The following is a 25,727-nucleotide window of genomic DNA, read 5'->3' as shown; positions in this document are numbered from 1 at the left end:
TGATAGTATTTGGTAATGGGCCTTTAAAGTGGTAATTAAGGTTCAGTGTGGTCTTAAGGATGGGGCCCTATTCCAGTATGACTGGTATCCGTAGAAGAAGACAAATACCAGGGATGCACATGCTCTGGAAAAGGCCTGCTGCTTTGAGGACACAGCAAGAAGATGGCTGTCTGCAAGCCAAGGAGAGAGGCCTCAGAAGAAGCCAGCATCACTGGCACCTTTGTTTAGACTCTCATCTTTAATTTCTGTTGTTTAAGCCACCCAGTATGTGGTGTTTTGTCATGGCCCCAGTAGATTAAGACAGTTGGTGATATGTTAAATACATGTACTATAAAACCTAAGGCAACTACAACAGTAATAGAACATACAGTTACAGCTAGTAAGAGAGGGGATAAAATGAAATAAAAGTATCAGTTGATTCTAAAGAAGGCAGAAAAAGGAAAAGGGGAATAAAGAACAGATGAAACAAATAGAAAACAAATAGCAAGATGGTAGATGGATTTAAACCCAACCATATCAATAATCATATTAAATGTAAGTAGCCTAAACATTCTAAGAAACAGGAAGAGATTTTCAGATTCAATTAAAAACCCTCAACAAGATCCAACTATATGAAGCTGACAAGAAACCTATTTAAACATAAAGACAAAAGTAGTCCGACTGGTGTGGCTCAATGGTTGAGCATCAACCCATGAACCAGGAGATCACAGTTTGATTCCTGGTAAGGGCACATGCCTGGGTTGTGACCTTGATCCCCCAGTGTGGGGTGTGCAGGAGGCAGCCAATCAATGATTCTCTCTCATCATTGATATTTCTATCTCTCTCCCCCTCTCCCTTCCTCTCTGAAATCAATTTTATATATATATAAACATACATAATTACATATATATATAAAATAATAAAGCATATTATTCTAATTAGACCGATGTCCTTCCGGACAACCTTCTGGATGAAGCCACGGTGGCGGGGGCCGAGCCCCTTGCACAAGTTTTGTGCATCCGGCCTCTAGTCCTATATAATAAGAGAGGAATATGCAAATTAGGCCAGGGCTCCGTAATGTCATGACTGCTCGGCAGCGGGGAGAGGGGAGCCGGGCCTGCGGCTGGGACGTGAGCCTGTGGTGCCTCCTCTGGTGTTGGGGAGCTAATGAGGGACGGGCTCCAGTCCTCCTCCAACAGCCCTTTCCAGCAGGCATGTGGTTGCTGACACCCAGGTGGGGCCTCTGGCCACAGTTCCACAGCTTCGCAGAGACCAACTCTACCAGGCCGCCCGGAGGCCATGTGGTTGGGCTGCAGGGTGCCCATTCAAGGTGTGACACAGAGAGGAGGTGGTGGGGGTTCAAGACTCACTTCCTTTGGGCTTTGTCCTTCTTAGCCTTGGTCCTTTGCTTTTGGGCCTGGAGCGCAAGCACTGCAGGAGAGAGGGATGGATAAAGGCCGAATGTAGAAGAAAGGAGGTGACCCAGGTGAGGGTGAAAACCTAGCAGCAGTGCGAGGCCTGAGGGGCGGCTTTGGCGAAGCAGAGTGGCACTGTACTGTCCCTCTGAGGACACCCCACACAGGCGCTGCCTTCACCAGTAGGCTCTGGGCGACATCTGCAAATGCGCCTGCAACCTCTAACATTCTGGGCAAAGAACTGACCCTGTGCCCGTCTGGGTACCAGGCTTGCTAGGAGTGTGCTGTCACCAATGCCATAGATCAAAGGCAAAATGCTGGCAAGGCGGGGTGCGCCAGAGGGTGTTTGGGCCAGGGCAGGGGGCCGGCAAGCGAGAATCTGGCTCGCTTGTGGAGAGTGAGGTTCTGCAGTGGCCCCAAGATGCTGGTCGGCCAGGAGGGGAACAAGGGGCATGGAAGGATGCCTGGGCAGAGGGGTGCAGACCTGCAGCCCTGAGGCGGAGGTTGAGGGGCGGTGCCACCTCAGTGGAGGGGTGCTGCACTGCAGGGTACCCGACTGACTGACATGATTCAGAGAAGCTCCCAGAACTAACCAGGCCTCACCCTGGCGGCCTTCGCACTTCAGAGGCGGTGACTCCTGCTCCCGCCTTGGCCCAAAAGCAAGCCCACGCCTGCACTGCCCCACGGCAGCCAACGCCTGTGTGGTGAGTGCGAAGCCTACCACCTGCTCTGGAGAAGGGGGGCAGTAAAGAAAGGGGGCAGGTGCCGGGAGCCGGTCCATCCTTGCTGTTTCAAGGGACCTGGCATATATGGCATACTGTTCTTAATATGTTTGCTCACCTTCCTGGCACTATGTGTTTTAACCAAGGTCACCTCTCTGAGAAAGGTTGTTTCCCCAGGTAGGGATTTCCCCCTGAAGTTAGGGAGGGAATAAAACCCCTTAACTAAGTGCCAGGTGGGTAATTAATCAATTTAACTACAAACAATCATGCTTAAGCTACATAATCTTTACTCCCTGGAATGGAGATAAGAAACGCCCTAACCTTTGGAGTAGAGATTGATAGGATTGCATCAACTGGTATAAATACAGATGTAACAAGACAACAGGAGACAGAACCTAGACACAGAACCTACTCAGAACCTAGAGACAGAACTTAGAAGACAGAACCAAGAGACACAGAACCTAGAGACAGAACATGGCAAAAGATCCTGGACAGAAACTGGCCACACAACCTAGAGACAGAACCTAGCAAAAGAACATGGCAAAAGATCCTGGACAGAACCTGGCTACAGAACCTGGATAGAACATGGCAAGAGAACCTGACTAGAACCTGGTGACTGAACCTGGCTGGAGAACCTGGACAGAACCTGGCTGGAGAACGTAGCGAGGGAACATGGCTACAGAACCTGGCTGGAGAACCTAGGGAGGGAACATGGCTACAGAACCTGGCTGGAGAACCTGGAGAACCTGGCTGGAGAACCTAGCAAGAGAACATGGACGTAGAACCTGGCTGGAGATCCTAACCAGAACTTCGCTGGAGATCCTGACCAGAACTTGGCTAGAGATCCTGGCTAGGCTGCTGATCAACTGAACGCTGTCTCCGTGTCATTCCTTCTTCGCCGACTCCGTCCACACCTTTGGGGACCCCTGGACCTGCTGGGGTTGGACCCCAGCAGGCAGGAACCGGGGGCGAGGAAAAAATGTGGAGCGTCCCTGATGAAGAGGTGCTTGAGAACGAGGCTTGGAAGCCTGATGGGAAGTTAGTTCTGTTTGCCCTGCGGCTGCCCTTTAAGGGCAGAGAGCATAGCTGTGAGGGCTCCCTGCACGCTGAGTCCAGTTCCACGGCCAACTGGAATTGGCCTCAGTTTCCTGGTCTGTAAAATGGATTAAGCGTGTCCCAGTGCTTTGGCTGAGCTTTGAGGGCCAATTGAAATACTATATAAAGAAAATGAGGGAAGAAGTGAGAAAGAAAAGGAAGAATGAGCAACACAAAAGAAAGATGGGAAGGAACCTGTAAACCTATTGTCACTTAAATAGGTAATATAGTCAACAGTGTTGTAATGATGGTATGATGCCAGGTGGGTACTGGAAATATCGGGGAACACTTTGTAAAGTATATGATTGTCTAACCACTATTCTGTAACTAATATAAAACCTGAAACTAATACAAAATAATATTGAATGTAAAGAAATGAAAGTAGGAGTGAAATTTTTCTAATTTTCAGTTTAAAGGCTGTAAAGGAAGGAAGGGGGAGAATAAAAATAGTGTTTTTCATTTTACCACTTTATTGTCTTTTCAGTACATGAAAAAGACAGTTGTCTTTATATGGTGCTTTTATACTTTTCTAAGTCATTATCTCATTTGATGTTCAGGGCAACTTAAAGATAAGATAATGATTCCCTCCACTATTCAAAGAAAGGAAATCTTGGTGTCTGGCCGCAATAATTAATTGTCAAGCCCTTATTGTAAAGCAGGGTTAGTGAAATTTTCTGTGAAGGGTCATGTCTATACTAATAAAAGCCTTATGGGTGATCAGGCCACCAGGGGAGGGCAGTTGGGGGCAATCAGTCCGGCAGGGGAGCAGGTAGGCATCAATTAGGCCAGCAGGGGAGCGGTTAGGGGGTGATCAGGCTGGCAGGCAGAAGCGGTTAGAGACAATCAGTCAAGCAGGCAGGTGAGTGGTTAGGAGCCAGCGGTCCTGGATTGTGAGAGGGATGTCCGACTGCTGGTTTAGGCCCGATGCCTGTGGGATTGGGCCTAAGCCGGCAGTCGGACATCCACCGGGGGGGTCCCAGATTGGAGAGGGTGCAGACTGGGCTGAGGGACACCCTGCCTCCCCCCCCCCCCCCATGCACAAATTTCGTGCACTGGGCCACTAATATATATATATATATATATATATGTAAAAGACAAAAGTAGATTAAAAGTTACACCATGCGCTAGTCAACAGAAGGCTGCGATAGCTATATTAATATCAGACAAAGTAGATTTCAGAGAAGGGGATATTACCACAGACAAAGAATATCATTTGATAAAGGCAAAGGGGACATGGATATACCATTTTTAAATGTGTATCCCAGTAATGACGTTAAAACATATGAGATGAAGACTAATAGAATTGCAAGGAGAAACAGAGAAACAATGATAAGGATTTTAATACTCCTCTTTCAGTAATAGAAGAAAGGGCCTGCCAGTATGGCTCAGCGGTTGAACATCAGCCTATGAACCAGAAGGTCACGGTTCAATTCCCAGTCAGGGCACATGCCTGGGTTGCAGTCTCGATCCCCAGTGTGGGGCATGCAGGAGGCAGCTGATCAATGATTCTCTCTCATTATTTATGTTTCTATCTTTCTCTCCCTTTCCCTTCCTCTCTGTAGTCAAAAATATATTTTAAAAAATTTATAGAAAAAAGAGACAAAATCAGTAAGGAAATAGGAGACTTGAACAACTCTACCAGTTTGCTATTTATAGAAAACTACCTACAACTAAATACTGGGTGTACCAGTTAGTAATGCGGATTTTTTTCAATAGATGGAGTTACACACATATGTTGATATATATGTGATTTGATATGTATGCTGTTTTGTTGTATTGACAGCAAGCTTTTAAAACTTTATATGTCAAATTTTGTGAAGGTGTTAACATCATAGATATTTTTATGCTTAAAAATGTTGAATTTCATGCCAAAAAAAGAGCATTTGTGGGAAGTTTTAATTCATTACTTTATTTTGAAGAAAAGGTTAATGTATACTTTGGGAAGCTTATAGTGAACATTCTCTATCTCAAGATACTTGAGAACACTGGTTTAAACACTTTAAAAGTGATGATTTCAATGTGAAAGACAAAGAACATCCAGGTCAACCAAAAAGTTTGAAGACCAACAATTACAAGCATTATTGGATGAAGACGATGTGTGTCAAACTCAGAAACAACTTGCAGAAAGATTAAATGTTGTTCAGCAAGCAATTTCCGATCGTTTACAAGCAATGGGAAAGATTTTAAAGGAAGGAACATGGGTGCCACATCAACTGAACGAAAGACAAATAGAAAACCGAAAAGTCATCAGTAAAATGTTGCTTCAATGACATGAAAGAAAGTCTTTTTGCATTGAATTTTGACTGGTGATGAAAAGTGGATTTTGAGAATCCCAAACGCACAAAATCATGGGTTGATCCAGGTCAATCATCAACATCGACTACAAGGCCAAATCGCTTCGGAAAGAAGACAATGCTCTGCGTTTGGTGGGATCAGGAAAGTGTAGTGTATTGTGAGCGGGGTGAAACTGTTAATATTGGTCGTTATCAACAACAAATAATCAGTTTGAACCACGTTTTGATCATGAAATGACCAGAATGTGCCAGAAGACATGGCAAAGTAATTTTGCTTCATGATGATGCACATCACACACTTTAAAACCAGTTAAAGACACATCAAAAGATCTTGCCTGGGAAGTATTAACCCACCCGCTGCATTCACCATACCTTGCTCCTTCAGATTACCACTTGTTCTGATCAATGGCACATGCACTTACTGAGGAGCACTTCAAAACGTACAAAGAAGTGGAAAATTGGGTCTCTGAGTGGTTTGCCTCAAAACAAGAAAAGTTCTATTGGGACGGGATCCACAAATTTCCTGAAAGATGGGGGAAATGTGTAGCTAGTGATGGACATTACTTTGAATAAAGCACTTTTGATGTTTCTCTTGAAATTATCATGTTTTCTTTGATTACAAAGTCTGCCATTATTAACCAATACACCTAGTACATGTTTGTATCAAGTGCACATGGGATATTGATCAAGACAGACCAATTATGGATCATGGAACCTACTCAATTTAAAGAGACTCAAGCCATAAACATATGTTCTCTGACTACATGAAATTAAGTTAGAAATCTGTAACAGAAAGCTCTTTGGAAAATCTTCAAGCATTTGGAAACTAAATAACATACTTCTTAATTGCTCATGGGTCAATGGAGAAATAGAATGGGAAATTAGAATGTATTTTGAACTGAAATGAAAACATGTCAAAAGTCGTAGGATGCCGTAAAGCAATAATCAGGGAAATTTTTTAAAGCACTAAAGGCCTAAGTTAGAAAAGAACAAATGTTCTCAAATCAGTGCTTTCAGCTTCTACCTGAGGAAACTAGAAAAAGGAAAATAAAGTAAACCCAAAGAAAGCATAAGAAAAATAATTAAGATCAGAGCAGAAATCAATAGAAAACAAAAACAATGGGGGAAATAATGAAAGAGAAAAGCTGTTTTTTTGAAAAGATCCATAAAATTGGTAAATAGCCAGACTGATTAAGAAAAAAAGATAAAAAGCATAATTTACTATTATCAGGAATGAAATAGGTTGTATAGATACTATAAGGACACTAAGGAAATACTATGAATTATTTTATGGCAATAAATTTGACGAGGGATGAAACAGACAAATCTTTGGAAGACACAAATTACCCAAGTTCATTCAAGAAGTAATAGATAGCCCTAGCCGGTTTGGCTCAGTGGATAGAGTGTTGGCCTGCTGACTGAAGGGTCCCAGGTTCAGTTAAGGTCAAGGACACATGCCCAGGTTTCGGGTTTGATCTCCAGTAGGAGGCGTGCAGGAGGCAGCCAATCAGTGATTCTCTGTCATCATTGAGTTTCTATCTCTCCCACTCTCTTCCTCTCTGAAATCAATATAAATATATTTTATAAAAAGTAATAGCATGGTTAACACTAAATATTTTAATCAAATTGAATTTAGAGTTAAAAACCTTCCCACAAAAGAGGCCCAGATGACTTCACTGTGAATTCTACCACATATTTAAGGAAGAAATAGTAGTATGAATTCTATTCAAACTTTTTCAAAAACTTGAAAAGGAAGGAATACTTCTTAACTCATTCTATGATTTCAGCATTACTATGATTGCAAAACCAGATGAATACTGCACAAAAAGAGGTGTGGCTCAGTTGTTGGGGGTTGTCCCATTCATCAAAAGGTTTGGGGGTTCAATTCCTGGTCAGGGCACATGCCTGGGTTGTGTACTTGATCTGCGGGGGGCCCGGCCCGGGGTGGGGGTGGGGGTGAGGGGGTGCAGGAGGCAGCTAAACAATGTTTCTCTCCTCCCTTCCTTTCTCTAAAAAATCAATACAAATATTTTTTAAAATAAGACTAGTAAATATTGATCATTGAAGCTGAGTGGATAGGGGATTATTATACTCTCCTCTCCACTTTTATCAAAGTTTAACATTTTCCATAATAGCCCTGTCTTGTGTGGCTCAGGGGTTGAGCATCGACTTACGAACCAGGAGGTCATGGTTCAATTCCCAGCCAGGGCACATGCCCAGGTTGCGGGAGACAACTGATCCATGTACTCTCACATCAAGTTTCTGTCTCTTCCTCTCCCTTCCTCTCTCTAAAATCAATAAACTATCCTTAAAAATCAAACAAACAAATAAACAAAAAAACCAGGAGAAAGTACCTGTGACCTTTGGTTAGGCAAATATTTCTTTGATACAACACCAAATACATGACTCACGAATGAAGAATTCAATAAACTGGACTTCATCAAAATTTAAGAATCTTTGTTCTTTGAAAGGTAACTGTTAAGAGGATGAAAAGATAGAAACCTGGAGAAAATATTTGTATATCACATAACTGAGAAAGGACTTTTATCCAAAACTCAAAATTCCTTAATAGAGAACATACCCAATAACATTGGTTAAAAATGTAAACACATGTTTTACCAAATAAGATGTAGAATGGCATATAAGTAATTTGGGAAATGAAAATTAAAACCACATTGAGATATCACTACACAATAAGATTTCTAAAATGTAGATGTTTGTCCAAAGCTCATGTTCCTAAGTACATAGAGCAACTTGAGCTCTTTATACAGTGCTAGTGCACATATTAGTACAACTACTTTGGAAAACAGCTGACCAACTTTAAAAAGGTTATGTATACACATACCATATGCCCAAGCCATTCAGTGGTAGGTATTTACCCAAAAGTAGTGAAACATGTTCATATAAAGACATGAATGTTCATTGCATCTTTGTAATAGCCAAAAACCGGAAAAAAAATTTGTCCATTGACTGAAATGATGAACAACTGTGGTATTTTGATATTATTGAATATTAATCAGTAAAAAAAAACCCAAATGAAATATAGAGACAATGACATGGATGAATATTAATGATGCCAAGTTAAAGAAGCTAGTTAAAAAAATCAGCATGTACATATGCATGTAGGACTCATTTGTATTAAACTCTAGAACAATGCAGACTAAGCTATAGTAACAGAAAACTGGATCGATCAGTGGTTACATAGTGACCAAAGTAGTGGTGCAGAGAGAAATGGAAGGGAGGGATTTAAAAGAGGCTCATGGAAACTTTTTGGGCAAAACAGATATCTTGATTTGGGTAATGGATTCATTTTGCCTACCTATTTCAAGAGTTATCCAAGTTTATATTTTAAATACGTGCAGCTTATTATATGTTAATTATATCTAAACTAGAGGCCTGGTGCACTGCTGGGGTCCCTCAGCCTAGCCTGCGGGAATCAGGCCGAAACTGGCTCTCTGACATCCCCCGAGGGGTCCTGGATTGCAAGAGGGCGGTTCTTGGGTGATGCACCCTGGAATCAGGCTCCCTCCTCTCTGCTTCTGGGTGTGTCACCCGAGAATCGCTGCTGCCAAGTGACCGTAGCTTGGCAGCTCCTGCGTTGAGCAACTGCCCCCTGGTGGTCAGTGCGCGTCATAGCTGCTGGCCGGTTGGCCAGTTGCTTAGGCTTTTATATATACAGATAAAGCTGTAAGAATAAGTCACCAGGTCATGTTTCATTCAGAGAGTGGAAAGATTACTGATAACAACTGAATCATTAAAATAGGTAAAGCAAGATAGGTAGAGCTCATTATAAGGAGCTGTACCATGGAAGATATTTTATGGTTTATTAATTTATTATGTGATTAAAAAGAAACATGACCAATATTTAGGAATATAGTGGTTTCTCAATCATTCATCACATTATCTTTAGACAGTCTTTTTCTTAAGCTTTTTGATGTATTTGTAATAAAATACTACATAATATTTTGTGTTCTGTTTTCATTTAGTATATACCTCTTCCTGTTCTTTCTGCCTAATTAAAAAAATATTTAATACCCGCATTTTTTATTTTATCACACTAATTACATTAGTTTCTTAATTTATGGGATAGTTTTTTGTGGGCTTAAATAAGTATTCTGTTTGTAGTGGAATCCAGCAGAGCATTAAATACTGTTACTTTAAAAGCAGCAAATCAAATGATAGTAAGCAGTCATAAAATTGAGTTAGAAACCACATCAGAAAATATCTTCATTTGTAAGTAAGCCTTTATTGGTCATTTGTAGATGGCAAATACGGTACCATTTTGGTTGGATAGGATGTGTGGATTGAAATATTAATTATCTATCTGTATAATAGAGGAATATGCAAATTAGCCAGGATGCCATAACATCACAACCGAACAGCAGGGGCCTGAGGCTGCATGGCGCCTGGCTGGGGCGAGGGACCTCAGGCTGTACCCCCCGCCCTGTAAGGCTTGACGAAGACCTCAGGCCGCACCCCTCACCTGGCAGGGCTTGAGTTGGGATCTCAGGCTGTGCCCCTCACCTGGCAGGGCTTGATGGGGGACCTCAGGTCGTGTCCCCCGCCCCAGCACCAGGCTGGGGGACCTCAGGCCATGCCCCCCCCCACCCCGGGGCTGGGCCAGGGGACCTGTGGCTTTGCCCCCCGCCCAGCAGGGCTTGACGGGGGACCTGAGACTGCACCCCCTGCCCGGAGGGCCTTGACAGGGGTGGGGCTGGCTGGGTCTGGGTCTCACCCAATGAGGGTGGGGCTGGCTGGGTCTGGGTCTCCTGTGTTTTCAAAGCGCATGTGGGTGGTGGGCGGGGACTTGACTCTAGGTCCTGCAGTGTACCCCAGACTCTGACAGGAGGGAGATTTTCATATATATCTAATTTTCTTTCATCTCTGACACTTCTATTATAGAGAAAGGGCAAATAGCAATATTAAAATATTTCCTCTAATTCCCTTTTAATGTACATGAATTACGTGCACTGGGCCACTAGTTATTTCATATAAAATGTAATGATAAAATTGTAACTGTACTTTTGAAGCTGAGGGTTAGGACTCTTGATTTAGTATATTTCTGTCTAGTGAGGACAGGTGCCATTCAAATGTTGAGGGATGATGCCAGTTTGGAGAACTCACTACAGTGGGGCCTTGACTTACAAGTGTCCCGACTAACGAGTTTTTTGAGATACCAGCTGTCTCTCGGCCGATTTTTTGCATTGAGTTGATAGAGTAATTTGAATTAACGAGCTCCTTAATGAGCTTGGTCTCGGAACAATTAAACTCGTAAGTCAAGGCTCCACTGTATATAAAAAGCACTTGGTTGCTTTTGGCATGAAAATGCAGTATAAATTTAAGTATATGAGAACCCCAAATTCTATTTTTATTGATAAAGTCTCACAAAATGAATGTCTGCTACTTAACTTGAATAAGCATTGGTTTTTTAAAGTGCATTTATAGCTGTTTAAGATATAAATAAAAATTAGGGTTTAAAATATGAATAGAAATCAGAATAGAAGTAGACATTGTAGCAGAAATATACTGTATTTTTCCGTGTATAAGATGCTATTTTTTTCTAAAATCGTTAGACTGAAAATCGAGGGGCATCTTATACATGGAATTCAGCCAAGGAGGGAGCCGCGCGGGTGCATAACTACCCATACCTTGTCAAACAGGCTTCCTCCAATCACAAGCCTTATTGTTACTGAAATCAGCTGATGCCGTAATTGGTGGTGGAGGTGGAGGGTGCGCAGATGCAACAGGCACCAAGCGTTCTGAGCCTTTAAAGATGTCAAAAAATAAAAAGATAAATACCAGTAATTTTACTCTGCAAAATTCAAACTGAATGTAAACAGCTATGCAAAAGAGCATGGAAATAGAGCTGCAGAGAGACAGTTTGGACCTCCTCCCACTGAGTGTATGATCGGACGGTGGAGAAAACAGGAAGAACAACTCCGTAAGATGCCAAAAAAGAAGAAGGCCTTAAGAGGAAAACCAGCAAAATGTTTAAAATGTTGATTTCTTAATTTTGAGTTGGAAAAGTGGGGGCATCTTATACATGGGGGCATCTTATACACGGAAAAACGTAATTATCTTTGTATTAAAAATGCAAATTTATTATTATAGGAATATACCTAGGTAGTTATGAAGGTATTATTCTAAATCATAAGGCAGGAATAATAAAACTTTGATCTTCTTTTTCACTATTTCTTTCCCAATTCATTTCATTCTCTTTAGTGTTGTTGATGTTAGGCAAATAATTTATATAACCCAAGTAAGTTTGAGTCTTCAAGATACAAGCTTCACCTCCTTTAGCTGAGATAAATTGTTTATTTTCTGATAAATAGATAATTCATTTTATTGTGATTGGTTTTATTCACCAGTTTTGCCTTGTCTGTTAACAAAGTATTCTTTTTAACATGTTAAAGGTATGTGCCCATGCTGTTGTGCTTTATAAAACCCTTATTTATTTTCTGAAACACTAATATTAAAGCAGTTTTAAGAGTACATTTTTTATTATAGTTATTATAACTAATTTTATTATGAAAATGTTCATTATTATACTTATTATTATATTAAATATTTCTGGTTCTCTAATCAGGCTGTAGGAATTTGTATTATCTGTAATAGTAGCTTTACTCTCTTATTCCTAGATTTTGTTTTTTTGTGTGTGCTGTATCTAAATTCTGTATAATTTATTTTTCTGCTCTTTAAATCCCTTTAGTCAAATGCTCAAGAGTTGAATAAAAAGAAACCTTTCAAACCACCAAAGGGAAATGCCTAGCCATCTTAAACAAAAGAGGGAGGATTTTAGGCTCTTTTTTTTTACTTCTTAATTAAAATTTACCTTTGGGTAGGTTTTTTGCATCTGTAGTTGTTGGGTATCCAGAAGTTGCAGTTTAGTGTGTAAATTTTCAGTTATATTATTTTTAATAACTTACTTTAATAAATTTTTAATTTAAATTCTTTATTGTTTAAAGTATTACATGAGTCTCCTTTTTCCCCCATTGACCTCTCCCTGGCCGCTTCCAACCCCGAGCACATGCCATCCCCCCCCCCCCCCCCACTGTCTTGTGTCCATTGGTTATGCTCATATGCATGCATACATAGTCCTTTGTTTCATCTCTTACCCCCTCACCCCCACCTTCCCTCATAGTTTGGACAATCTGTTCGAGGCTTCTGTCTCTGGTTCTGTTTTTGTTCATCAGTTTATGTTGTTCATTATATTCCACAAATGAGTGAGATCATATGATATTTATCTTTCTCTGACTGGCTTATTTCGCTTAACATAATGCTCTCCAGTTCCATCCATGCTGTTGCAAATGGTAAGAATTCCTTCTTTTTTATAGCAACGTAGTATTCTATTGTGTAGATGTACCACAGTTTTCTAATCCACTCATCTGCTGATGGGATATTTTAATAAATTTTGAGGTCTTTTATACTTTGTTAGAATGACATTTTATGATGATTAGTTTGGCAAAGGCAGAATAGACTTTCATCACCTATTTCTCGTTTATAGGATTCCTTAAAAGTAGACTTTCAAATTAATTTAAAAAGATTTAATATAGAAAGACTCAGCTTTAAAATCAGATATACTGTTATTCATAGTAAATGTAAGATATATGTGAAGTGGAAATTGGGTAATACCTATTTCTCAGGAACATGCTACTAAAAAGTTTTGTATGCATATATAATTTCCTTTGTCTAAATTTGCTTTTCTTAGTAATCTTGTAGTCCTGAAATTTCCATATTTCATAAACATTTTGAACTCTTTTACTAAGGTATCTGATTGCTTTTATCTTGACTCCATCTTTTAAAATAGGTTTAAGATTAATTAGTACACACAGATTTAGCTCCAAAGTGATCCTTTTAGTAGCCATTTTTCCTTATAACTAGGGATTAACACATCAGTAAAATGTGTTGGCTTATTTTCTACTCCAGAAATTAAGGAATTGATCATACTTTTAAAGAACATGCTATGATTTTGGAAAACTTTAGAATTTTGAAGATTTTACTATGTGTATGTGTGTTTGTGTGTGTGTGTGTGTGTGTGTGTGAGAGAGAGAGAGAGAGGGGGGCGGGGGAGAGGAGGATTCATATTTCTCTTTAGAAAATATATTTTGGAGCAGGCCTGATAGCCCTCTCCCCTGACCCCCCTCCTAGAATTTCATGTCTTAGATGTGGGCAGTAAAAGAGGTTCATTTTATATATTTAGTATATTTTAATTAATCTCGGATTAATATTTCCTCTCTATTTTATCACTTTGTGTTTAATTTTCCCTGGCATGCACCTGGTAAAATATCATTTGTTTTAGAGTTTAAAATTAGGGTAGCCTGTTGACTTATCTTTCAAATTTAGACTTAGTTTATATGTATACATAAAGTATGGGCTAAAGTATGAACATACTGAATTATTTCTTTGGTTGACCCTATTGGAAGTTGAATTCAAATGATATCACTCATGTTAATGGTCATTGAATCTTTATTACACTCAAGCATGTAGAATTTACTGGCTGGTATGCTCAGTGGTGAGAGCATCAGTCCTCCTCCAGGGGTCTCGGGTTCATGGTCAAGGGTGAGTACCTGGGTTGCAGGTTCCATCCCTACCCCAGTTGGTGTATGCAGGAGGCAACCAGTCAATGTGTCTCTCACATCATTGTGTTTCTCTCCATTCTCTCTCTGACCCCTTCCCTTCCTCCCTTTCGCTATTTCTTAAAAAAAAATCAATGGAAAAAATATCCTCGGGTGAGCATTAACAAAAAACCCCCCAAATTTAATAAAATAAAATATTTATTAAAATATTTAAAATAAAATATTCAAAAAAATATTTACGATATTCATTTGTTTCACATGGACAAAAATATAGACCATTTATGAATTCGAAATACAGTCTCATGTTCTAGTAGTTCCTCACCTGAGGATATGTGTTTATTGATTTTGAGAGAGAGAGAGAGAGAGAGAGAGAGAGAGAGAGAGAGAGAGAGAGAGAGAGATATCAGTGTGAGAGGGAAACATCGATTGTTTGCCTCTGGTACTGACTTCGACTGGGGATTGAAACCACAGCCTAGGTATGTGCCCTGACCGGGAATTGAACCCACAACCTTTTGGTATACAGGACAAAAATGCTCTAACCAACTGAGCCACCCAGCCAGAGCTGTTTTAGTAGTTCTTAAAGCCAAAAGTACCATGCCACTTGAATATATAAAATGTGACTTACTGCATTGATGAAGAAATTTTTTAATGTAATCGTATGGCAAAATATATATTTTTTAAATATATTTTATTGTTTTTTTTCCAGAGAGGAAGGGAGAGGGATAGAGTTAGAAACATCGATGAGAGAGAAACATCGATCAGCTGCCTCCTGCACACTCCCTGCTGGGGATGTGCCTGCAACCAAGGTACATGCCCTTGACTGGAATCGAACCTGGGACCCTTGAGTCCGCAGGTTGACGCTCTATCCACTGAGCCAAACCAGTTAGGCCTGGCAAAATATTTTTAATATAATGTAAGTTACTTTGCAGGCATTGGGGCCTCTATTGCGTTTTTCTTCTATTTTGATTTTTTTTCTATGTATGCCTTGCTTATAAGTGTTTTTCTGGTCTTTACTCTGTTACTTAAATATATGGTACCATATTATTGAGAAAATGTCTTAAATGCTTACAGTAAAGGAAGTGATTAATTTTGGAATAAAGGCAGTTTTGACCTTTATACGGGTAGAAGTGGCTTAAAGATATTAAATTTGAAACTTGTTGCTCAGTTTTGAGGTAGTCTCAACCTCCCAGTTCTCTAAAATGTCTTAGGATAGTTTGGTAATGATGCATATTTGACAATAAAGGCAAATTTTGCATGTTTCTGAGGTTAAACTCTGCAAGTGAAATTAAAATTCAGAAAATTGATTAAAAAACTCCCTTGGAATTTATTTATACCACCCCAAAATATGAAAACTAAAAAACATTGTAAATCTTTTCAGTAAAATATTCTACTCAGTAAATAAAAACACTGTGGAATAATGCCTAGTAGATACAATGTCTTTTTTGGGCTTAAAAGTGTGTTAACTTACTATATTTGATTTTTAAATAGACACCAAATCCTACTGCAAGCGAGTTTATTCCTAAAGGAGGATCAACCTCCAGGCTGAGTAATGTGTCCCAGTCAAATATGTCTGCCTTCTCTCAAGTTTTCTCTCACCCATCCATGGGAAGTCCTGCTGCTGCTGGATTAGCACCAGGTAAGTTGGGTAACTTTCCAGTGAGTTCCAGATACTAAATCTGTAAGCACCATTTGCTGTTAGTTTATCAGAACTGAACTTGTATACTTGAGTGATTCACATTTGAACACAAAATAAGTTTTATGTTCTAGACTTTAGTAACAGAGTTGAAAAATTAAAAGTGAAATTTAAATATGAAAAAAGAATATTTAAACTTGTTTAAAAGCACAGAAATAAACTTGAAAATGGTTATTTAGGAAAAATATCTATCTGAACCTCAGTATTTCCCTTTTTTAAAAGTCAGTGCTGTTTCACTCAAAAACTTCTGTAAGAGCATAAGAAATAAAATACTGATGAGTATGTGTGCTTCACAATCCATTTGTATTAAATTTCTAAAGAATAGCTTATTCTATATAATTCAAAATATAAGTTTAGATGTATTTCTTACCTTTCAGATGTTTGATTATAAGTCTATAACAGTAATTCTTTTTAATCCTTACTCGAAGATATGGTGTTCTTTTTTAAAAAAATATATTGACTTGAGAGAAAGAAAGTGAGTGAAACATCCATCAGTTGCCTCCCATATGTGCTGCAGCCTCGGTATGTGCCGTGACTGGAAATGGAACCTGGGAACCTTTTGATGTATGGGACAATGTTCCACCCAGCTGAGCCACTTGGCCAAGGCTGTAATAGTAATTTTTAATTGGGTAAAGTATTATAAACAATAGTAGAATAAATAGTAGGAAAGAATGTATTAGGGGTCACTGAGGTAGGCAAAACAATATTTCTCAGTCATTTTCTCTCAAGTTTACCTATAATGATAGAATAATTTGAACAAATGCACTTAGGGGTTCTGAGGCATGGTTCATAGTGACCCTTTGAGAACTCTATTTTTTTTTTTTTAAGTTCTCTGTTTTATCTTAATAATTCATTCAAAGTATGCCTTCTAGTCCGTGACATAAGCATTTATTATAATAAAAATAAGAAAAATTTCTTAGATAATTAACATCACCCATCTCTACTGCGGTGTATCTTAGAAAAGTAAGGTATGCAAAATTATATTGAATTTATCGTAAGTGCTGAGCAGGTTATCTTGTGTCTGTAAAATGTTTGAGCTCCCCACACAGATTATGTTTCTAGAACCTGTACTGGACAATCATCACTTGGTCTTGAATGTTTCAAAAAACAGAAACAGAATGAAATAAATGCTCACTTAATGAAGCCAGACTATCTAGCTGGATCAGCCTGGAATTAGTACTGCCTCCAGGGCTTAACCAAATTATTAAGAGAAATCATTGGTTTTTATACTGATAAGGAATCAAGGACCTTTTGGGGAAGAATGAGGGAAGGTAATGATAACTTTATGGAACAGAATATCTGGTTTAGCATGTAAAATATCAAATGTACTCAGGCTAAATAACCTTGTGCTGCCAAGGATTTTTATCAGTGCCTCCTTCCCCTACCTTTCTCTCCCACTCTTTCTCTCCACTCATCTCCCTCTTCTTTTCAGCCCCTTTTCCCTCACTTGTCCCCTTACCTTTTCTTCTACCCTCAGGTTTAGTTAAATTTGTAAACACTTTCCCTTCTCTAGAAAGCAGTGTCAGAATTGAATATTCCTGATAGCCTAAAGGTTTTACTTGTAAGTAATATGCTACTATGATTTTTCTCGCATTGAGGTGTGGTCACATTGTGTACATGAGCATAATCTCCATGTCAGCTATACATCTAAAATTTCTTAGAGATTGTCCAAATTTCTGAGCAGTGTATATAAAGCACCCACAGTAATGGTATCCATATGCCAGTTAGTTGGCTTTTGTAATTAAGTACCAGTTTATTTTGGCATAACAATATATCTTCCCTTGTTTCAGAAATTAACATTTTGTTCGTATCTTTGATCAGACTTGTTCAAGCTTACCATTAAAAAATAGGCTTTATAAATATTGGGGGAGTTAAAAATGTCAAAGACAATTTTAGATCTTGAAAATGTTTAGTTTTAAAAATTTATAATGCTGTGGTATTTAAGTGTTTTAATAGGTATTGTGTGTAGGTAGGTGTCTCATTGGCCCCCGGAGGTATTGTAACCTAAATTTGGGATGAAATTAATTAATTTAAAAATTAAATTAGGTGAGAAACTACTTATTTTTCTACATAGTTCTAATGTTAAAATGGTCCTTTACTTCCTATTCATGAGAGTAATTACTGTCTGGAACCATTGGAAGTCAGTCAGTGTATCATATTAAATACATTCCTAAAATTTTTATACATGTTATTTAAAAATTGTTCTTCATTAAAATGAGAATCAACTAAGCTAAAACATTTTCCAAAAATACTGGAATGATGAATTGTTTTGCACTTATTATTTCTTCGTAATTCTTTTAGTTAATGGCTTAACACTTTAAGACTCTCTGGAGATGAGCAAACTAAAAATTAAGTCTGACTGACTTTCAGGAAACCATTTTATCCCCCCCACCCCCCTGCAATGTCTTCCATTACTTTTTACCCACAAATGCTATTTTTTCCAAGGCCTAGGAAAGGTTATAAAATTTCTACTTTATTGTTGTAGAATAAAAGAGGTCAAAGTTTACCTTAGTGATGATTTAATTTATCATTAGTGCTTCTTGTCTACTATAGGTATAACCTATTGATAATTTTGTTATAAAGTTTCATTTTCTTTTTTTCAACTTCTAGTCCAGATTATTATCCTTGAAAATATATCAAACTATTGTTTTTCTAAAATATATATAAATTAAGGCTTAAATATTTTGACATTCAAAGTAAACTAGAATAATGTCATTTTTATTATCTATGAAAAAATGCATACTTAAATATATCTCCTGACCACAATGTAAACATATTTGAACAAAGTTCAGTAGATATTAAGATTCAGAATTTCCTCAAATTGTAAGAAACAAAAGCACAATTCCGGGAACATAGTAGATCCTGAGCGAATCAAGTCTCTTTTTGAAAAACTTGTTTTGGTCACTTTTAAAATGATTCATATTTTAAAAAAAGTTTCAATGCAACAAGTGAAACTTTAAGTAAAAGTTATTTTAATTTATTTATAGCTAATTAGACTTAAAAGTATTTAGAAGTATTAAAAATATGGAGTCCATGTTGTGTTTCCATTGAATTGTATACACAACCATTTTATTCTATTTTAGTTTAAGAAATCAAGGATTTATAGTTTACTTGTTCTATGCACATTTAACCTAAGAACAGTAGCAAAATCTTAAATATCTTCTATTAAGGTAGTTTTTATGTGAGTATGTGATATGGCATTTAACTTGGGTACTTTTCTCTGGTCACAGCTTATATTATCCTGATGTTCAAAAGTTAAGAAGCACTGGTTTAACACAGACTTAGCAAAATTTATTTTAGTATATTTCCAGAGCATGTTATAGTAAGAGTACTTTTAGAGTAATGCATAAATCTAAAGATATATTTTTCTAATAGCCTTTGCTTTAGGCAAACAGTTTTTGAATAGATTTTTAAGAATGAAAATGATTATACTAAGTATATGAAATAATAGTTTATGCTTTAATTTTTTTGTGCCATGAAAATAATTTTATCATGAGAACCATTTGCTGAAAGTTTTTCTTAATCAGAATTTTTCCTAAGAGTGTTTTGATTTGGTAGTAGACTTAGTAAACTAAGTCTTAATGTGCTGTAATTACCTCAAAATTAGCCACAGTCTATTTGAAAGTGCTTAAGAGAGGTAGTAATAGGAGCATACAGTTCTGGATGGTATATGATATATCATCTGGCAGCTTAATGTGCAATTTTGACTCAGGAATTGAGCATCTCTTGTTCTGCTTAATTGTGTGTGGACACTTGTGAGGGGCAGAGGGGAGTTCTTGGACTTGAAAATGCCATCATTGATTCATAAATGAAAGAGCTGTAAGTGACTTTGTTCTTTCAAGATAAGGATGGTACAGATATTTGGACCATTGATACACTTTATTGTAAATTATTATGGCAAATCTCAGATGATTGATTTGGGGAAAAGCATTTATTTATACTAAACTTAAAATTATTAAATAATTGTATTCATTTATTATGCTTTTAGATCCAGATTTTGAAATAATGAGTCATTTCTTATGTATTCCTGAGGGTACCTGATTGATGGGTAAAATTGGCTAATATTCCTTAATATATTTTTTTGGCTTGTTCAAGGTATAGTAAAAAGGGAAAATTTATATTCATTATTCTTGTTTAAAAATATTGAAGTATTAAACTGTATATAATACATTATTTAAAATAGAATTATTTATTTGTACTATTGAAAGGTTTGGATTAGGAGATTTCTTTTACCTCTAAAGTTCAATGCTAAAAAATAAAGTTTTATGATTCATTAGCTCTATAGCATTTCATATCATAGATTAATACAATGGAGGCTTAATTCAATTCAATTGCATAGTAGTTGGCTTATGTGGTAATCTAATATTGGTTATTGATCCAGGTGGAACCTTTGGGGTTTACATAGTTCAGCCTTGTGCCAATTTAGAGGTGGCATTCTTGAAAGATTATAATCTAGCTTGTGCTTTGTTATTTATAGAATGTACATGGCAGTCCAGTGTACATTTTTATAGTTTGAATAAAATAGAAAATTACACTGTATTTGAATTAAACTCTCTCTTGTCTTTTACCTACTAGTCCTAATTCTTTTTCTTTGTATTGAATGGAATAAATAAAAATCATTTCTGCATGATAGTCCTTTCAATTATTATTATTTTTTAGGTTAGTTGTTTGTATGTGTGTGTCCATGTAATTGATCTGTTTGTATGACTGAAAAACAAGAGAGAGAACAGACTAAAAAAATAATTGCTAAAATTAACAAACTGTATAGGTAAAAAATCATGAAGTGTTATAAGTCATAATGGCTGGAACACTAGGTGGATAAAATTAAAACTACAGACCTTTCTATCTCACTGTATCACTACTCTGATATCCAGCTAAGGAGTGTACATACCATTAGGAAAATAGGACACTATGTTAACAGTCTTATCGATGGTGAATATCGATAAGTTCATATTTAAAGTGTATCTTAGTCTCTACATTAAAATCACTAAGGGCATAAAAATTTCTTAAGCTATCATTTTAGATTGCTTTATGTTTCACTAAATGGTATAATTACTGAAAGTAAGAATTGTAAAAATAATTATGTAATTCTTAAACATTATCATGTTTTATAGGATGTAACTAAACAGATTTAATTATTTTTCAAAAGTCTACTGGATTATATTTATTTTTCAAAAGTCTACAAATTCTGTGGGACTGTCAAGTAGTTCTATCATAGTATTTTGATATTTCAGTTTCAGCTGATTTCTCTGAATTATTTTGACACGTAATAGCAGCAGAGTTAGTTTAACATTAAAATGTTCTAATTGTTTGAAATATCAGTCTGGATTTCTTGAGTATATTACAAATTCCTTAAGAAAAAGGGATCTTTTCATTTCTTACCTTGTACAAACTAGTTTCTTTTCTGTTTTGGAAAAAATGTTTTAATTGGTGGGTTTCTCTTAAGTACAGTGATTTTGAATGATTCAGTAAGCATCTTTGATGAACTTCTAGAAAATGCAAATGTTCAAGAGATGAATAGTCATATAAGGAACAGAAACAATCCTGTTGAAAGTTTAACTGCATCAGAACTAGAGTCTCTGTGTTTTGAAGTGCTAAAACATTCTTAAAACCAGTTAAAATATTTGTAAGTATTATGTTTAAATTGCATGTTTCCATTTTTTGTAACTACTTTGTTTTTCAGGTATATTCAGCAGAATCACTCAAACCTTTCCAGGTTTTCTTATTGGGAATTGCTTTCTACATTAAAAAACAAAATAAAAATTTATAGTTAAGATCTGGGACCCTTGAGGTTTTGTGAAGAGGGCCTTTTCACTACCCTGTAATGTTGAGCTTATCCTAGATGGGGGCTGCTCTGTGTATGCATGTATATGGATATAGATGTTGATGTCCCAAGGAAGGTTACTAACAGTTGAAATGTAGAGTCATAACTGGCTTGGGAGTACTTGCTGGCTGTATTTCTTTCCCAGTTGGGAATTTCAAGAAACTGAGGCAAGACGTTAATGGTACAGAGAGGTATGTGGCTGCTGCATCTGACTTGGAGACCTGTCAGGTAAGGCTTAAATAGTTCCCAGTAGGTACTGTTTACTGGTTGAGAAATCCTTGGTTAATGTGTTCTGCTAGGTTTGAGAGATCCTCTTGTGGACTACCTGTTTAAATCTCATATATTGGCTAACTTGTCCCTTAGTTAAGGGTTAGGGGCTAGATAGGAGTGGCTAGGGCTCTCTTTGACTATAGGTTCAATAGTGTACACCTGCAGCGATGTTATTGCTGCTCTTGAGCCACTTTCATTGGGCTCCAGTGCCTTTAGAATATGGTACCAGTTTTTCTACTAAAGTAGCTGTGGCATTTGGGATACCCTTTGATCACCATGTTTTAGCATCTTTATTTCTATAATATAATATGAGATGATTTTAAGTCTTTCTAATCTAAAATTCTCTTGTTTTGTGATACATTGATCTATAGGAGAGAGGTACACTAAAAGGAGACAGAAAAGAAGACAGTGATGAGAGGTAACAAAAAGAGAAGAGTTTGATTTTTGTTTTAGACTTTAAAAGGATTTCAAAGGCATATGGACTTCCTTTGTAAATTGGAAATCCTATCAAGGCTGCCTTTGCATCCTAGATGGAAATGAGGGGAGTTTTGTTTCCATAGTATAAGATTAGAGTCTGCAGTAACTCAGAGTGTTACAGTGGTTTTGGATTAACTGAGAGGCAGAGAGAGCACATTCCTGATTCTTTCCTGGAGGTGGAGAGTTAGAAGTCAGTCTTTTTCTTTCCTTTTATTCAAATAATTTAAGAGCTCCAGGGTTCATTTTTTTCTTTAACCATTTGATACTAATGGTATCTAGTGCATTGTAGCTACTCAGTGTTTGTGTAAGTAAAAGTACTGTGCTGTGTGTAACATGTCTACGAAGGGTCCTTTAATTCTGTAGGAATAAACTCAATGGTGGCAGCCTTTTCTGTTTCTTGAATTTGATTCTTCTCAGTTTGGTCATATTCATATATGAAAGTCATCTGTTTTTCTTACTCCTTTTGCCTTTCAGATGTGCAGTTACCCTGAGTAGGGAATGTGGGAAGGGTCTGAGTGAAAGGAGAGGAATTAAGAGATGTATCCCTTTTAAGACCTAGTGCACACAAACATGTAAAACCTACCATGAATATTCAGATGAGGACTGCATGTTTATATGGTGATAATGTTTACTTCTGGGATTTTTTTTTTTTTTAGTCATTAATCTCTTGCATATTGATATGTCTGAAGTGAGATATTTTCTTACTATTTCATAAACATCTTTCCATATTTTAGATGTGGTTTTCCAGATTTTAGGTTGATATTCCTATAAATTGAAACTACTAACTGAATGTCCCATTGTGGGGCTTTGTATTTTTTAGAAAACAGTAAAATGAATAAGATAGTAGTATTAATTATAGTCATCAAACTGCTGTCTAAGCCATAATTTTGTATGGACTATAATCTTATTGCCCACTGTTTGTGATGTTGAAACAAATAGATCCAAAATGTAATGACTTCACAGGACAAATTTATTTCTTGCTTTGTAACGGTCCAGGCAAGTGTTCAGTTGTCTGGGATGCACTCCTCCACATAGTCACTTAGGGGTCTAGGTGAAGTCGCTTCTAGGTATCTCTCCAGTCTTCTGGAAGGGGGAAAGCATGGAAGAAGATGAGTGGGAAGTTGTTATGGACAAGTCTGGAAATTGCAAGCTCCTCCAGTGATGATGGTCTACCAAAATCTAAACTTCCTTTTTTTTTAAGGGGCTTAGCTACATTTCCCAGGCTTTTCTGGATGCAAAATTTTAACAGTTGAATTATGTATATACATTTTTGGGCATTACCTTACTTGCATCTTTTGTTATCTGCGACTACAATAATTGATTTATCCAGCATCATAAGAAATGAAGCTTTCCAGCATACTTTACTTTTTTGGATATCAGACATGTTATAACTTTGTCAAAACTTTACATTTTAAGCAATTTTTTCAAAGAAAGATTTCCAAAATTTTGTTGCGTCAGACAAAATATGTTATTTTTAATGACCTGTACTCAACTTTACGTACCTTGGTTATTGTATTGAACCAGAATACAATTGATACCCTTTAGGTATGAGAGTTCATAGAGCAATTTGTAATTACTTAAATTTTTTACCCTTTGCATTGTCCTCCTGCCCCAGTATAGTAGATTATAACTCTTTGAAGGTAAGGCCTTTCTCTTGTTCTCTGAATCTGTTAAGTGATGCTGATTAGATTATTTTTCTTGGGATGCCTTTCTGAGATCCATTCCTCTACTGGGTGCTCTCTGCTATCTTCTCTCCTCCTTTTTCTTTTTCTTTTTTTTTAAAACTACATTTTTATTGATTTCAGAGAGGAAGGGGGAGAGAGAGAGAGAGAGAGAGAGAGAGAGAGAGAGAGAGAGAGAGAGAGAGAGAGAAAGAAAGAGAAATATCAATGATGAGAGAGAATCATTGATTGTCTGCCGCCTGCACACCCCTTACTGGGGATCAAGCCGAAACCTGGGCATGTGCCCTGACCAGGAATTGAACTGTGACCTTCTGATTCATAAATCGACGTTCAACCACTGAGCCATGCTGGGTACAAATACAATTTTGTGTTTTTTTAAAAATATATTTTATTGATTTTTTACAGAGAGAAAGTGAGAGAGATAGAGAGTCAGAAACATCGATGAGAGAGAAACATCGATCAGCTGCCTCCAGCACATCTCCCACTGGGGATGTGACCGCAACCCAGGTACATGCCCTTGACCAGAATCGAACCTGGGACCCTTCAGTCCGCAGGCCGACGCTCTATCCACTGAGCCAAACCGGTTTCGGCACAAATACAGTTTTAATAGAACTGGGCACAGGAATTTCTTTTACTTTAGTAATGTTAATGGGACAAAAATAGTGTAAATTAATTATTGTAGTATGTCTAATAAAATTTTCAGAAAACCTGAAAAATGAATAGCATAAGTATCTTGGGTGTTTAAACTAAGGTAGTCAGTTATCTTATTTGTACATTACATTTCAATATGTATGCTTTGAAATTTTTATGTAGAAATTCGAAGTTAAAACTTTAGTGTTGATTAATATTAATCTTATTTTGTGTGAATATAATTTTTTAAAATATATTTTTATTAATTTCAGAGAGGAAGGGAGAGGGAGAGAGAAATAGAAACATCAGTGATGAGAGAGAATTGTGGATTGGCTGCCTCCTGCACGCTCCCTACAGGGGATCGAGCCTGCAACCTGGGCATGTGCCCTTGACTAGAATTGATCCTGGGATCCTTCAGTCCACAGGTTGATGCTCTATCCACTGAGCCAGATCAGCTAGGGCTCAATATAATTTTTTATAATCAGCCACACTTGTCTTGGAGTAAGTTTTTGGTTTATAAACAACACAACATAATTTATCATTATGAATGAAGGATACCATTTACTCAAACATTCACTATCACTTGAGGAGAAAAAATGGTTCTTTTGGTCCAAAAGAGTTTGGTAGCTTATATCTTTTCTCTTCCCATTTTGTTTTGACCTTTAATTTTAAATAACCTAAGTGTTATGATTTATAAGATTGCCATCATTGCAGATGCTAGGGAAGATCTCATTTCAAATCATTTGTCCAGGTTTGGTGGCAAGCAGGTCAGTATTCTGTTTCTTCAAATATTATAGTGATCAAAGAAAGTTACCTATTATAAAGGCCAGAGGGTATAGTTCTTAAAATTGTAATTCAAACCCTAAAAGTTTCATGATGTTTTTAAAAAAATGTGGACAGCTTACATTTTTAGGGGTTTAGGCACTGTAGTTCACACACGGTCAATATTCTAATAATATTTGTTGAATTATTTAATGAAAACTCATATGGAAAGAAGGCTATTGATAGAGTAAGGCTGAAGTTCTGTGTGTAGACATGGAAGGCAGAATAGTTGTACAGGCTCTGGTCCC

At 37.3% G+C, this 25,727-nt stretch overlaps 1 protein-coding gene and 1 long non-coding RNA gene across 9 annotated transcripts in view; both read left to right on the top strand.

The window, feature by feature from the left end:
- The window catches only part of PAN3 (poly(A) specific ribonuclease subunit PAN3), a 162,245-nt gene that overhangs the window by 63,914 nt on the left and 72,604 nt on the right, over nucleotides 1-25,727 (top strand). For all 8 annotated transcript variants that reach the window (XR_004966055.1, XR_004966056.1, XM_036299361.1 and 5 more), the window contains one exon: nucleotides 15,570-15,717. Coding sequence is in view for 6 of the 8 variants with exons in the window: in XM_036299361.1 (XP_036155254.1) it covers nucleotides 15,570-15,717 (148 nt within the window). In the remaining 2 variants the exon portion in view is untranslated. The remainder of the gene's footprint in view (nucleotides 1-15,569; nucleotides 15,718-25,727) is intronic.
- Nucleotides 21,409-24,185, top strand: LOC118650873. Its single transcript, XR_004966057.1, has 3 exons — nucleotides 21,409-21,826; nucleotides 22,240-22,286; nucleotides 22,820-24,185. It is a non-coding gene; the product is annotated as an uncharacterized LOC118650873 (long non-coding RNA).

This window comes from Myotis myotis, unplaced genomic scaffold, assembly GCF_014108235.1.
Source record: "Myotis myotis isolate mMyoMyo1 unplaced genomic scaffold, mMyoMyo1.p scaffold_m19_p_3, whole genome shotgun sequence".
Taxonomy (NCBI): domain Eukaryota; kingdom Metazoa; phylum Chordata; class Mammalia; order Chiroptera; family Vespertilionidae; genus Myotis; species Myotis myotis.
This window is presented reverse-complemented; position numbering and strand designations above follow the sequence as displayed.